Raw genomic sequence first — 12,748 nt, 5'->3', positions numbered from 1 at the left:
CGAGAGACTGGCCAGTTTCAGCAACCTTGATTGGGGTCGCTTGGCCCGGTGTCACGGCAGTTTTGGGTTCCCTGGCGAAGCTCGCCAGATTGACGAATGCGTGTCTCTGGACGAGTGACAACGTCCACGTCCATGTCCACGGCCCCAGGATCGTGTATCGAAGTCGTCAGTTCGAATAGTCCAAGGCAGGGTCCGAGAGGACCCAGTTGACAGGTGTTATGCTATGGTGATCCGGGCTATTTCGGGCAAGAGATTGTAGCGGCAAATAGACGTAGACGAGTCAATCTCTCTGTGCGACCAACATCTGGTACCATGGGCGCGGGGCACATAACCACAGCGAGTACCCGGTATATCGGCGACAGATCGTCCTCGTAGCAGGATGCCATCAAGTCTGAGGCGTCAGGCGCGTCTCTCGAAGGCGTCGGAGCGGCGCGGTGATATTTCGTGCCTTGACGGGGGGAGGTCCGGGTTATGGCGGCGGTCAGGCAGGCTACTGGGTCCTAGCCGCGAGCGGTGAGCGACACACTAGAGCCGACTGCACTCTGGGCAGACAGACGGAGGTCTTTGAAAGTTGACATGTCGAACGTTTATCTGGTCGGAAGGATGGTAAACCCGCAGCAACGAACACGGATGGGTTTCCCCCCCCCCCCCCCGCAAAATAGAGAGCCACGAACAAAGAATAGAGGGCGGTTGACGGTCGCGCTCTGCCATCGTCAAGCCAACTGCCGGCCTAGAGGCGCCGATGGTGTGTTGTGTCCAATTGCTTTTTTGTCCCCCCCCTTGGGCTCGAGCCTCCTGCTTGTCCGTCAGTAGGTGATTGGTTGTAAGACAGCTTGCCGGTGGCCGGCTGACAGGCGCACATCTGATAGCCATACCCTGTCTGCAACGCCTCATGATGTTTCGTGATGGTCGCCTGTCAATGGCCGATCCCCATGTCACACCGTTTGGATTATTTGTGGGCTGGTTGCGACAGACAATGCCAGAGGTCGATCTCGCCAGTTGCCTCACCTCGTTTACATCTTGCGGCAATCTTGCGCATTATCCATCCAGGGTCCAGCGACGAGAGCCGGTCGTCGTTCATGGGCTCCCGGCAAGCGAGGTTCAACATAGCAGGGCTCTCGAGATAGGGGGAGGGGCAGGGCAGGGCCAGGGCAGGTCAAGGGAGACCAGCCAGGGATGATCAGGCTGGCCAATGTTCGACGGTTCTTCTGGAACGAATCTCAACAGAACAGGGCGATTCTAGTCCGGTGATGCTGAAGCATGGACCCCTGGGCAGTTTTTCTTTGGAAAGACGAGCAGGTCGTCCGTGTCATGAAATTCGACCATAAGAGCAGCGGGTCGACAATCATATGGTAATCAAGCAGACGGTGGGTGCCGCTAGAGAGAAGCAAGCTGGCGCGCCGTAATGCTGATGACCAGAAAAAAGGGCTTGAGACTTGAGAGGGGCCGAGTCAGTGAAGACAAAAAGTGTTTAGATTGTTGGAGACTTGGAGGGGCGGGCTATTGCTCTGTTGTACCTGCGGATAGAGATGTGTAAGTGGACTTTGCACAACCGGCGATCTTCCACCAACGGCGCACGGAACTATGCGACTGCCGCCTGTCAGCGCCCCCAGCTTTTTTATTGCCCCATTCTCCTTCATGCGGCGGCAGTTTTGCTCAAGAGTCATCGGTGCGTGCCGCCTTCCCCAGGACTCGTCCAAGTAAGCCAAGTAAGTAGAGTGTATCCGCAGCGTAAGTAGGTAGATTTCGAGCTGACGAGTCGGCGTTGGGACGGGGGAAAAGGGACGGAGGCGGACCAGGGCCAGGACTGGAGGCGAGGGAGCCAGAAGCGGGAAGACAGAAAAGATCGGACGAAGGACAGGGAGGGAGGCCGTGGAAGGCAAGGGAAGCAAATGATTCTGCGTGGGCTTCGTGAGCCTCTCGAGCGAGAGTCTTTTGAGCCCTGAGCCTTCCTACGAATGCACGTACCGTGACACAGTCACAGGACGGAGCACTCTGTACGGGTACAGAGCACACTAATAGAGCTCTTCGTCTCCGACTAACCCGACCGGGCAATTTATCGATGATCTTTCGCCTGACTCAATCCGGACAAGCTCCAACCGCCACGTCCAATGACGACGTTGCGTCCCTCAAGACCCCTGTTGCATGTCTCGAAAGTGGTTGGCTTAGCCGCAACGCCTGCAAGGTACCGACGCCAACACTCAGGGGTAAAAGCGGGTCTTGCTGAAGACAGGTAACCTGGAACCCTGACGCTCACTACCTTGGGTACTGTGTAGATGCCTAGGGCGCGAGGGCAGTTTCGTGCAAGACCCAACACTGTGCCGTGGTTCCCACCATTTTATCGGTGTCATGGGTCCCCGTCAACGCGGCTCCTTCTGGGAAACGGAGCCGATCCGTCATGCGTACTATGACCGACTCAATGCCCCCGTCTTCTCCTATTCTTTTCTCTCAAGGGAATTTGCTCCGGCATCCGTATCTGTACATTCGTACGGTTTCGCTATTGTGGCGCCGACCGAGGCGCCTTCTCGTTCTGGCACAGAAGCCTCGCCCCTTCAAAGTGCAAACTCCCGCTCATCCGCAACTGCATGCAACGTGAGCAATGACTCTTGCGTTGTCGTCCGGATGATTGGTAGCATCATCCGTCTTTGCGTGCGTCTTGACTTGAGACAGAATATGAGTTTCGCTTGACGAACTGCCCACTGGCTTGGTTGCCGGCGAAGCCATTCGGCCTGCTGAAGAACAGCGTCTGAGACCAGTTGGGCTTCGCAAAGATTCGTGCCCTTCGTGGCTTTCGTCCTTTCGTCCTAGGCAGGCAGGCGATATCGATCTCCCAGTGTTGTTGGATTGCACTACAGCGGCCACCTTTGCAAAGCTCGCCGGGCTAAAGTAGTGGCGCAGGAAAACCTAAGACCTCCTGGGTCGTCTATCGAGTCATCGGCGGCATCACGCCTCGCAAAACCATGCCGGCGGCAGGGTTAGCCAACCAACGTCACCGAAGAAGGGTTAATCCGACTCTTTCGTCCCTTGGTTGGCAGATTGCGTCCATCATCGTCGGATGCGATCGGACCAAAAACTATTTTCTTACGGGACTGCATGGTAGAGATGTCATAGCTTCGGCACTCGTTGTGCATGAGATAATATGGAAACCAAAAGGCCGACAGTCCCATTTATTGATACGTCGTCGCATTGCCCGCCAGAGTCTGGTCCCGGGCTGGGCTGCCGACGGAGCAAACCCATCTGTCTCGAACGGGGTCTCTGTCCAGTGTGGCATGCTTTGTATGGAGCCGGTTGAACGGTCAAAGGCAGTTAGCGTCCGTGGTATAGGCGGTGTCTCAAGCGCATGTGGGACGCTGGCGGGTGGTACTGTCAAGCTGCATGACGCCTCTGCAGGTACGAGGCAAAACAAGACAGGACTGGCTGCACCTCCATCTTGAGAGTCAAGGCCGAAGGGCAATGCAATGCTTCCTGAGAGACGAGAGGCCGGCAACCCACAAGTCACTACCTACTTGGGTAGAACCCATCAGCCGGCCATGGGTGTGTGTGGAGGATGCGGGAGTAGCGGAGGGAGGAGCGGTGCGGATTCCACACTTCGTCTCGAGACTTATGCGGGAACGGCGACACGACAGGCCGTGGGCGTTGTAGCGGATGGCATTGGCTCCTGGGATGTTTGTTGGAACGCTTCGACGTGCATACAAGGCCCTCTGCGTCCAAGGCCGTCTTTGTGACGCCCTGTCTAAGACATCCCTTTGGTTCCCGGCACTCCAAGAGGAATGGTCGACCGATCGCCTCGACGCGTTGTTGTCCGATTCCCGCTTTCCAGCCTTGTCCCAGGCGCGAGACGGACGTCGCCAGATCACCCAAGGGAGATGTCGAGCATGCATTTGTGATGTTGTCAAAACCGAGGAATCAAAGCCAAACCTCATAGGTCGAACGAGCCGTTTCCCTTGATCGCGGGTCCAGGGACCGTGGCGTGTGCTGAGCTGTTCGGTAGACTGTAGCGCCGAACAGTACCTATAAAGGTTTGTACGGGTACGGATACAGAGGACACAACGCATTACGCTGAGTCTGAAGGTAAAGCCGGTGGCCAGAGCTGGACTTGGCGTGGCCCCCTTTCCCCGACATGCCGTTCGTGGAAGTCGAGGAGAGCCTATTGGTTCCATAACGCGCTGCCAACAAGGCCATCGACCACGGTGGACTCCATCAAGCGCGATGCCTACTGCATTACCGAGGTGGTGGCCGAGAGATGGCGGCCCAGCTCAGGCGAGGAGCGTCGTCGCAGTGGACATGATTCTCCCACGAGCACCGACGGTGTCAGGGAGCGGTCACTCATGATCCAATCAGTCGTAAGAAGAAAGGCGCGAGTGCAAGGATCAAGTAAGACGGCGTTGAAGCCTGCTCCATCGACAGCGAGGCTCCGTGCTTGCTTGAATGAGTCGCCGTTTCTCATCGTCGACTCAGTCCAAGTCGACGTCGCGGCTTTGACCAGCAAGACCTTGCCAGCAGTCAGTTGGCTGTAGCGCAAGATTTGCAACTTGATTGAAGCTCTCCTCTGGTCCGGTCCCAAGTTGAATGGGTCCATGGCGGGCAACGTGGAGGCTCACGAGGCCGGGATGGATCAAGGCGGACATCTGAGCGGGTCATCTGAGCGGGCGCCTGCGCGAGCGGCTTCATTCACCCAACAGCTCGATTATCCGTCATCGGATGACAGCTGTCTCCATGAGATGAGGTACATGTTGTTTTACATGCTGTTTACCGCCGCAGCACCGGACAACGAGACAGACACTTTCTGGGGGCGTTCCCCCATTTTTTGCCACTACTAGTATCTGCACGGCGTACCCCTCTTTCTCGGACGTCGGAAAACCGACTCTGGCAGGCCCAAAGCTCGAAGAGACGAAGCGTGAGACGGGGGATCGGCCAGAGTAACGGTACACGGCAGCAGCTTCGAGGTGACTAACTGGCGATAAGGACTGAATGCGGCGAGACGCACCGTATTATTACGAGAGGAACCCGGGCAACAACTGACACGCCGTGTGCAGTTTGTTTGGAATCGGCTGTAACACAGCACATGAGGATGCCAACGACTGTCGAGATCTAGCGGGCTTGTCGCGTTGCGACGGCCCAAGGGGGCGCGGCGCGCATTAGGGTCTGGGGATACTGGAGAGGATAGCCCAGACATGGATCGCCAGGGACAGGGGAGCGAAGGGAAGATAGCGCAGCTGCACTGTGCGAGCTGCAAACCAGGTATATATAGATATGTATCTTGGAAAGTATCTACCTATGATGCTGAACATAGAACTTGTAAGCAATAAATAGGATCCAATTGCAAGTGCAGAGAAGCCAAAAAAAAAAAAAAAAAGCCCCACCCGAAAGAAAGAAAAGCGATCGACCGGCGCCAACAGAAGACCGCTGTCGAGAGATGAGACTTGGGGGTTGAACAGATGGACAGATGGCAAAAAGTCAGAAAGACTGGACGAACGACACCGACAGGGAGCAGGGATCGGAGAACACCATGACTGAACGGCTCTGGCTACAATGAACCCGCTTTCAGTCAGCCGATGTCTCTCTTCCAGTGCGTACCTGGGTTTTTTGTATCTTTTTTATTTATTTATTCGCGAGTGCGAGTGCAACGCGGAGTGGTTTAGCCGCGCACCGTAGACAAGCCTTTGCGAGTCCGTCTCTCCGTCCCGGCTGGCTTCCTACGACTTAAGATTCGGCCTTGGAGCTGCGAGGGAAAGCCTTGAGGAAAGATGGGTGGATGGATGGATGTGCGGGACGGAATGGAGTAGGAAGAAAGAAATGGATTGGCGGGATAAGGTGTCATGACGATGCAGAGGCTGGCAAAGCAAACTGCATTATAGTGCCCTCCCTACCTTTCCTCCGGGACCAGATAACGGTCGGGATCTTGGGGGAAAGGGGGGCGGCCTGGAGAGTTTAGGCCTGAGAAGACCCGACGAGGGAGGACTTTGCAGAAGCAAGCCTATTGACCAAACAGCCCCGACAGTGTAGACAAGACGCTTGTGGCTTCGCAAGAATTTTGGCGTCGTTTGCGTCAACTTTTGCTTGGCAAAAGGCCAGCACTTTCTCTGTCGCGCCCTCCTCCCCCTTTCTGGTTCCCGGCTGCTGGTGCAGCGCCAGTACGTACCTTAGTAGTCCCCTACCCCAGTCTGAGAGCCCGCGGGTCCGTTACAGACCCACACAGTCTCTCCAGCCACATTTGGCCCATAAAGTTCCGGTCACGAGCTGCCCTGGACCTTCCGTTTCTCATCCCACCGTCATCGTCTCGTCTTTCTCCCGTTCCCCTACGCCTCTCCCTCTCCTCTCTTTCTCTCTCCCTCTCTCTCTCGGCCTCTTTCTCTCCCTGCCCAGGCTGCAAGCAACCATACGGACCATACCGGGTATGCATATGTACAAGCACCAGGCACGCAGCCTACCCCATCTTCTATCTGGCCGTTGATAATGGTGCGAATATGGGGGATGTAGAGTGAGAGTGGTGACTGGTGATTCGTGAAGCGAGGGTGACCCGCACGATAGATGTTGATGCAGCGCTATGTCAAGTTACTTCTCAGACGGCCCCCAAAAAGGATGGAGACATGCCCAAAGTTCCTGACTCTGAGGGTACGACCGCTCGCGCGGACACAGTTTGCGCGTTTCTTCTTGGCCATGATCCACGGCGTCTCGCGCTCGACGAGACGGTGAGCCTAATAAGGGTAGGGCAAAACCCGAGACGATGGCCACTGTCGGAGCATCAAGCAGACAGGCCTTGAGATATAGACACAATCGAGCATCTGACCCCTGAGACATTGCACTGTCTATACACTGGGTTGACTGAACTCTGTACAGAGGCCACGAACAGATCTAACGTTGCTGCGCATCGCTGTTCCCAACTTCGTCGTCGCCTTTGGTAACCTTGTTGAACCTTGTTGCATCAGCAGTGCAAGCAGCACGTCTACTTCGCAATGGAAGCGGATCGGAACTCAGACCAACACAAGCTGACGGATGCGGCGCTTCGAACCGGACACAACACACACACTCTCATTCTCACCCTCTCACACTCTCTCGCTGGTCTCTCTCCCTGTTTGCCCTCCCGCTTGCTGGGATAGGCCTCCCTTTTGCGATGTGCGGTCTCTCCGTCGGCTGCATGTTTCTGCCTCCCCACCTTTTCATCGGCGGTCACTGGGCACAAGGAGCAGCCCAGCATCGAAACGGCAGGGAGCTGCAGCAGCCGGTGCAGGTTGGGCAGGTCGGCAGGGCCATGGATTATGGACAATGTGTGGGATGCGGTGATGCATCTCCTATCAGCAGCCCCGAGTAACCAACGGGCGGCGGTGTGGGAGCTGGGATCGAAATCGAGAGACTGGCCTGGATTGAAGATCTAGAGGCGCAGAAAGTTAGGACACACCACAGGAGTCAGCAGTCACACGCACACATTGACGCATAAGCGGCATAGTATCACAGAGAGGAGAGAGGTAGGAGAAAAGGATCCATATCTGCCCCGAGCAGGTACGGAGAGAAGGAGGAACGGTGTGAGCGCAATCTGCAAGAAGCTCAAGAAAAGGCTAAACCGGGGCACGCCGCTAAAAAGCCACTTGAAGCAAGGTTTCCAGCTGGATGTGGCCAGGATACGTACCGTTCATCGGCCGCAGGCACAAACGGCGGAATGGCTTCTTCCGACCAATGAACGACAATGTGTACCTGCCATTACCCCTGTCTATCCTGCTCTATGTGTCGTAGCTTATGTACCGTTCAGTGTCGTCCACACCCACACGTCCCCGGTCCACGCCCGTCCGTCTCTCTGTCTTTTTCCTCACCCCTTTCCCCTTCTCTCTTTTGCTTGCCCCGTTTGGAACCCACACCCTTCCACGTCTCGCACCCACCACAGGAAAGACGTCGTTATGGATCTTGTCTGGAAGAAAATCAAATACTGAGGAGACAGACGGCGAGGGAGAAAGGTGCTCAACCCTGTCCCCCTCCCCTCAAGAAAAAAAAAGGGGGGGGGGGGGGGGGGGACGAGGAAGAGGGATACGGGAGACATGCGTAGCCTTGGCCGATGTGGGTGGTCTCGAGGTACAGATACCTTGCTCCTTGCTCCGTGTCTGACTGGCGACGGCGCAAGTCGCATCCCCATCCCGCACACGCCACTGGCTGCTGAGCCGCCGCTGCAGTCGACACACCTCACGTCCCACGTCTTTCTTCCCCCCCTGTCTCCAAATCCCACATCCACACGCCCTCATCCCTCTCCTCACCCACGCGCGTCCACACTCTCTCTCACCTCACACACGCCTCACTCCTGAGGCTCATCGCCGCTGGCAATTGACTGGGCTGGACTGGGCTGGACTGGACTGAACTGCACTGGGTTGGATAGTGGGCTGCCCTAGACTACGAAGAGAGGAGTGTAGGAGGATGAAGAGGAAGATGGGGAGGATGAGGACGAGGGAGTGTGAGAGAGAGAGAGAGAGAGAGAGAGATAGAGAGCGAGGGACTAGCAAGCCCAGCTCACTCACACCACCCACCTAGGTAGACAGGCAGGACAGAACAGACAGGGTGGATTGACACTGGTTCGTTCGTTCGTTCGTCCGTTCGTCTGTTCCCTTTTTTGCCCTCCTCCACTGGACCCGCCCGCCGCCTCGCGCGCCCATCCATTCCTTTTCCTTTTCCTCCTCTCTTGCCCCCATCCCTCCTTCTTCCTCATCCCATCTATCTCCTCATCGTCATCCTCGTCGTTCACTTCTTCCTCTTCCCCCACTCCCTTTTTTTTTTTCCCTTTCCTTTCCACAGTCACTCTCTTGAAATAATTCAACCACAAACTCACCTTCCGAATCCCGTCACTCCTTTCCGGGCATTCCCATTACGTTCCTTCCTGTCTGGTTGAATTTTACACAGTCGTTCCTCGCGAACCCACGACACTATTCACATCTCAACTCCCTGATCCACCTGTTGGATCTTGGACCACGCTCCTTAGCATATTTGGCCTCACGAGGCTCCTTCTATACTTTCCCTAGCCCTACGGCATCCTCTTTCCCCCTTTACACCCTACTTGTTGTCGCTTTCGAGCGTCTTCGAGATCCACCGAGTCCTCCCTCTCGAAATCCCCGATCACCTTGCCGACGCGACTTACACCGAGACAACTCGACTGGCAAACCATCCGTCCCGCGATTTGATTACCATCGCACCACGTAAAATAAAGGAAAAGCTCCGCGATCAACCACCTCGATTTTATCCTACCGAACGAAGGATACGAGAAGCATACCAGCCATGGCTACTGAGGTCGAACACCAGATGGCTCTCGCCCCCAACGCCTCGACCCCCGGTTCTTCCACTCCTCTGGACACCTCTCCCACGTCCGCCGGCAAGATGAACCAAACTCCTTCCCCCTCGGCCTCCACCCACAACGGCCAGGCCCCGTCATCGCAATCTAGGCGCCCGCCTCGCAAGAGCACCCTGACCCAGCAGCAAAAGAACCAAAAGAGACAACGCGCCACTCAGGACCAGCTGACGACTCTGGAGATGGAATTCAACAAGAACCCGACCCCTACTGCCACCGTTCGTGAGCGGATAGCGGAAGAAATCAACATGACCGAAAGGTCCGTCCAGATTTGGTTCCAGAACAGGTACACCATCTTTACCCCCCCTTTTCCCCCCTAAACGCTATCGTATTCCCTCTGAATGTTGTTGACCATCCCCATTGCAGACGCGCCAAGATTAAGCTTTTGGCGAAGAAAAGTCTTGAGACCGGAGAAGACATTGATTCCATCCCCGAATCCATGCGAGCCTACCTCGCTATGCAGGCAATGGAGTCTGGCAAGGGTCTGGGCGGCCCCTTCCTCGGCCGAACCGGGCTTCTCCCATATGGCCACAGCAACATGCTCATCGGTGGTGATCAGAGCGGCCAGGGCAAAGTTTGTAAGTGATATGATCCGTGAGCTTCGACATCTTCACAAAGACATTTTGCTTACCTGCCGCCAGTGATTCATCACCTCACCTGCCGCTCTCTGAGCATCGGCAAGTGGACTCGCGTCGGACAGAACACGATGGACCTCATCATCTTTTACTCCCCCGACAAGTGTACCATGACATACTACATCAACAACGAACAAGCGGGCTACAAGATTGAGTATCCATTTGCCTACATCAAGAACATTTTCCTCGAGAACCAGGAAGGTGACCCTAACAAGCCCGGCGGCATCGTCATCGAGCTGAACCGCCCTCCCAACTTCTTCATGGACTCGTCCCCTCAGGCGAACGGGTTTTTCCAGTGCGGCGACTTCACCGAGGACCAACAGGCTTCTCAGTGCCTCGTCCATCACCTCGGCGGAAACCCCAAGGTCCTCAGCGGCCAGCTGGCCAAGCTCGTGTCCCTTGAGGCCTTCATGAACCGCAACAACCCTCACCCCTTCATCGACCAGCAGCACGCCCTTTCTGTTTCGGCGCCCGTGTCGCCCACTGGACGTCCTTCGTCCCAGCCCAATTTCGCTCAGCCGCACATCGGCATGTTCCAGGAGTCTTGGGGCATCAACAGCATGCACCCTGGCATGCGTGGTCCCGGTCACAAGCGCCAGCGAAGTCGCTCCGTGCCCATGGCCGTCGACTTCTCCATGCTGCAGACACCCATGCCCTCCTTCTACATCCAGCAGCCGGGCGAGATGGCTGCTCCCCAGACCCCCGGCCCCAACATCTACGCTCCGATTCCCCAGCAGCCGGGTGGTCTTGGCCCAAACTTGAGAATCGACACGCAGGCTGGATTCGGCTTGGACATGAGACAGTACCCCATGTCGGCAACAACCGCTTCACCCTCTGAGTTCCCGACGAGCCCCAACTTCTTTTCCCAGGGACCAGAGCCGAGCCCACTGCCGGCGTCAAGCTACAACACGCCGTATGGCAGCGCTTTCCTCTCTCCGATGGCGAACCCTTCACCAAACATGATCCCGCCATCCGTGTCTCCTCTTTCATTTGGAAGCCACCACGGGGAGCCGTCCATCGTTGAGCAGTCGCCTCCGTTCTCCATGCCTGGCAGATCAGCCTCGGCCGACATTTACCACCAAGGCGACAATGGATCGTGCGCCGTATCCGACGATGGCACTGGCCTGAACGAAATGTACTCGAAGCACACCATCAACCTGCCGATGCACCCCCACTCACCAGCATATGGCGACCAGGGCCAGAACGACCTCGACATGAACCAATTGGTTCAGTTTGACCATGTCGACCCCAACTCAATGTCCCCCGAGTCGATGCACCAGACGCCTCACTGAGTCGTTCTGACGGTGGCCTGCAGGGCCCTGAGCGTACCAGTACTACCGACTGGGGAGCTCCTCGGGATGGGATTTGGCGTACATACAAACTTTTGGGGCGTGCTCCCAATGCTTTCTACGGGAGGAAGGGGGAGTTGACTTGCCTTTGGTCATTCACAGCTGGCGTTTAGGCGCTTGATATATACCAGATGGGTTGCGATTGGTCTACTTTCAACACCGATGACTACGATGCTTGATCCAGTTCTTGCTCCTCATTCATCCATCGGCCACGACGACTCTGCATGACGATACCTATCTTCGGAATCTCGATCATGCATGTCCGGCACACGCGATCGTACACTTTGCACTTTCTTGGATTTACTTCAACACTTTTGAGTCATTTATTGTCGCGAACAAACTCATTGTGCTGCGACGGTGGCAACTTGGATGTGTTCTACCTCGCCATCATCATCCTTTTTTTTTTTTTTTTTTGCCGCGTCGATGTAGGCGGAGACGCCGACGTGGCCCCTAATAACCTTTCCTTCATTCTTGGTTGGCTTGCGCTGCACATCGTTATATCGTTGATGCTTTTTTTATTCATTTTATTTCATCTGTCATCGTTCATGAATCTCAGACGTCTTGGCTGCGGGTTTTGGGGGGTGATGAAAATGGGGAAAAGCCCAGGTGGCTTGGGATTTTTCCTGGTTCTTAATCAGTCACACACATTTCCGAGGATACACAACTCTCCGACACATCTTTTGTCTATCTATCACTGTTGGGTATTTTTCTTGGGTTTTGATTGTGTGGATGGGGGCAGAAGGGGCTTTGTAGCTTTTGCTTGTGTGTTACAAGCCGGCATCGCGGCGGCGGTAGTGGAAAGCTGCCTGCATTGGTGACCGAGCAGCGAAGAGGCTGAGCCGGCCGTTGCTCGAAAGAGACGGCCGACTTGTAAGTACTGACGATAGAGTTGAGAGAGAGACGGGCATCGAAAATCCTGTTTTTCCGCTTCATACATGCTGGTCCTTCATTTTGGTGTTTTGAACGTGCATAACAGAATCCACTCGTCGTGAGTTGCGTGTCGGGCGACGAAGAGTATCTAGTCACAGTGTGTTGAGACATCAGAACTGGCATCAACCGGGTGCACAAGGCTCACGTCACTTGTGAGGTTCCTGACCGGAGTATATGTCACTGACTAGGCGGCATATGATGTAACATAAGATTCGGAGACGTGCGGGAGAAAGACGGCGGACGCGTTTGTTACGCAACGGCAAGGGCGCAGCTTCTGCCGAAACCAATATTCGTCTTATTTGGTGGCGAGAGGGTTTCGGGGGTGCGGGCTGTGAGTGAGATGCGTCGTGTGTAGTGAGTGTTGCATCCATACACTGAGGCGCAAAAATCGTCGATCGACGTCGACGTCGGCACCACTCGGCGCCGTGGCAATATGCAGCAGCAGTAAACTGCCATTATCGTCAATGGAGTTGTGAGACAGATGGACGAACCGAAGATGCACTGTGGATAGG

The 12,748-nt window shown here is 55.7% G+C and overlaps 2 protein-coding genes across 2 annotated transcripts; one reads left to right on the top strand and one right to left on the bottom strand.

Annotated features, from left to right (window-relative positions):
* Positions 1-4,213: 4,213 nt before the first annotated feature.
* On the bottom strand, positions 4,214-4,579 carry CH63R_04017 (uncharacterized protein; the record flags this gene model as incomplete). Its single annotated transcript, XM_018298992.1, has 1 exon — positions 4,214-4,579. One exon carries the CDS (start codon positions 4,577-4,579, stop codon positions 4,214-4,216), a length of 366 nt encoding a protein of 121 aa, XP_018160238.1.
* Positions 4,580-9,252: 4,673 nt separating this feature from the next.
* On the top strand, positions 9,253-11,249 carry CH63R_04016 (Homeobox domain-containing protein; the record flags this gene model as incomplete). The annotated part of the gene is made up of 3 exons (XM_018298991.1): positions 9,253-9,608; positions 9,689-9,900; positions 9,964-11,249. 3 exons carry the CDS (start codon positions 9,253-9,255, stop codon positions 11,247-11,249), a joined length of 1,854 nt encoding a protein of 617 aa, XP_018160237.1.
* Positions 11,250-12,748: the final 1,499 nt, after the last annotated feature.

The sequence above is a fragment of the Colletotrichum higginsianum genome, chromosome 3 (assembly GCF_001672515.1).
Source record: "Colletotrichum higginsianum IMI 349063 chromosome 3, whole genome shotgun sequence".
Classification (NCBI taxonomy): domain Eukaryota; kingdom Fungi; phylum Ascomycota; class Sordariomycetes; order Glomerellales; family Glomerellaceae; genus Colletotrichum; species Colletotrichum higginsianum.
This window is presented reverse-complemented; position numbering and strand designations above follow the sequence as displayed.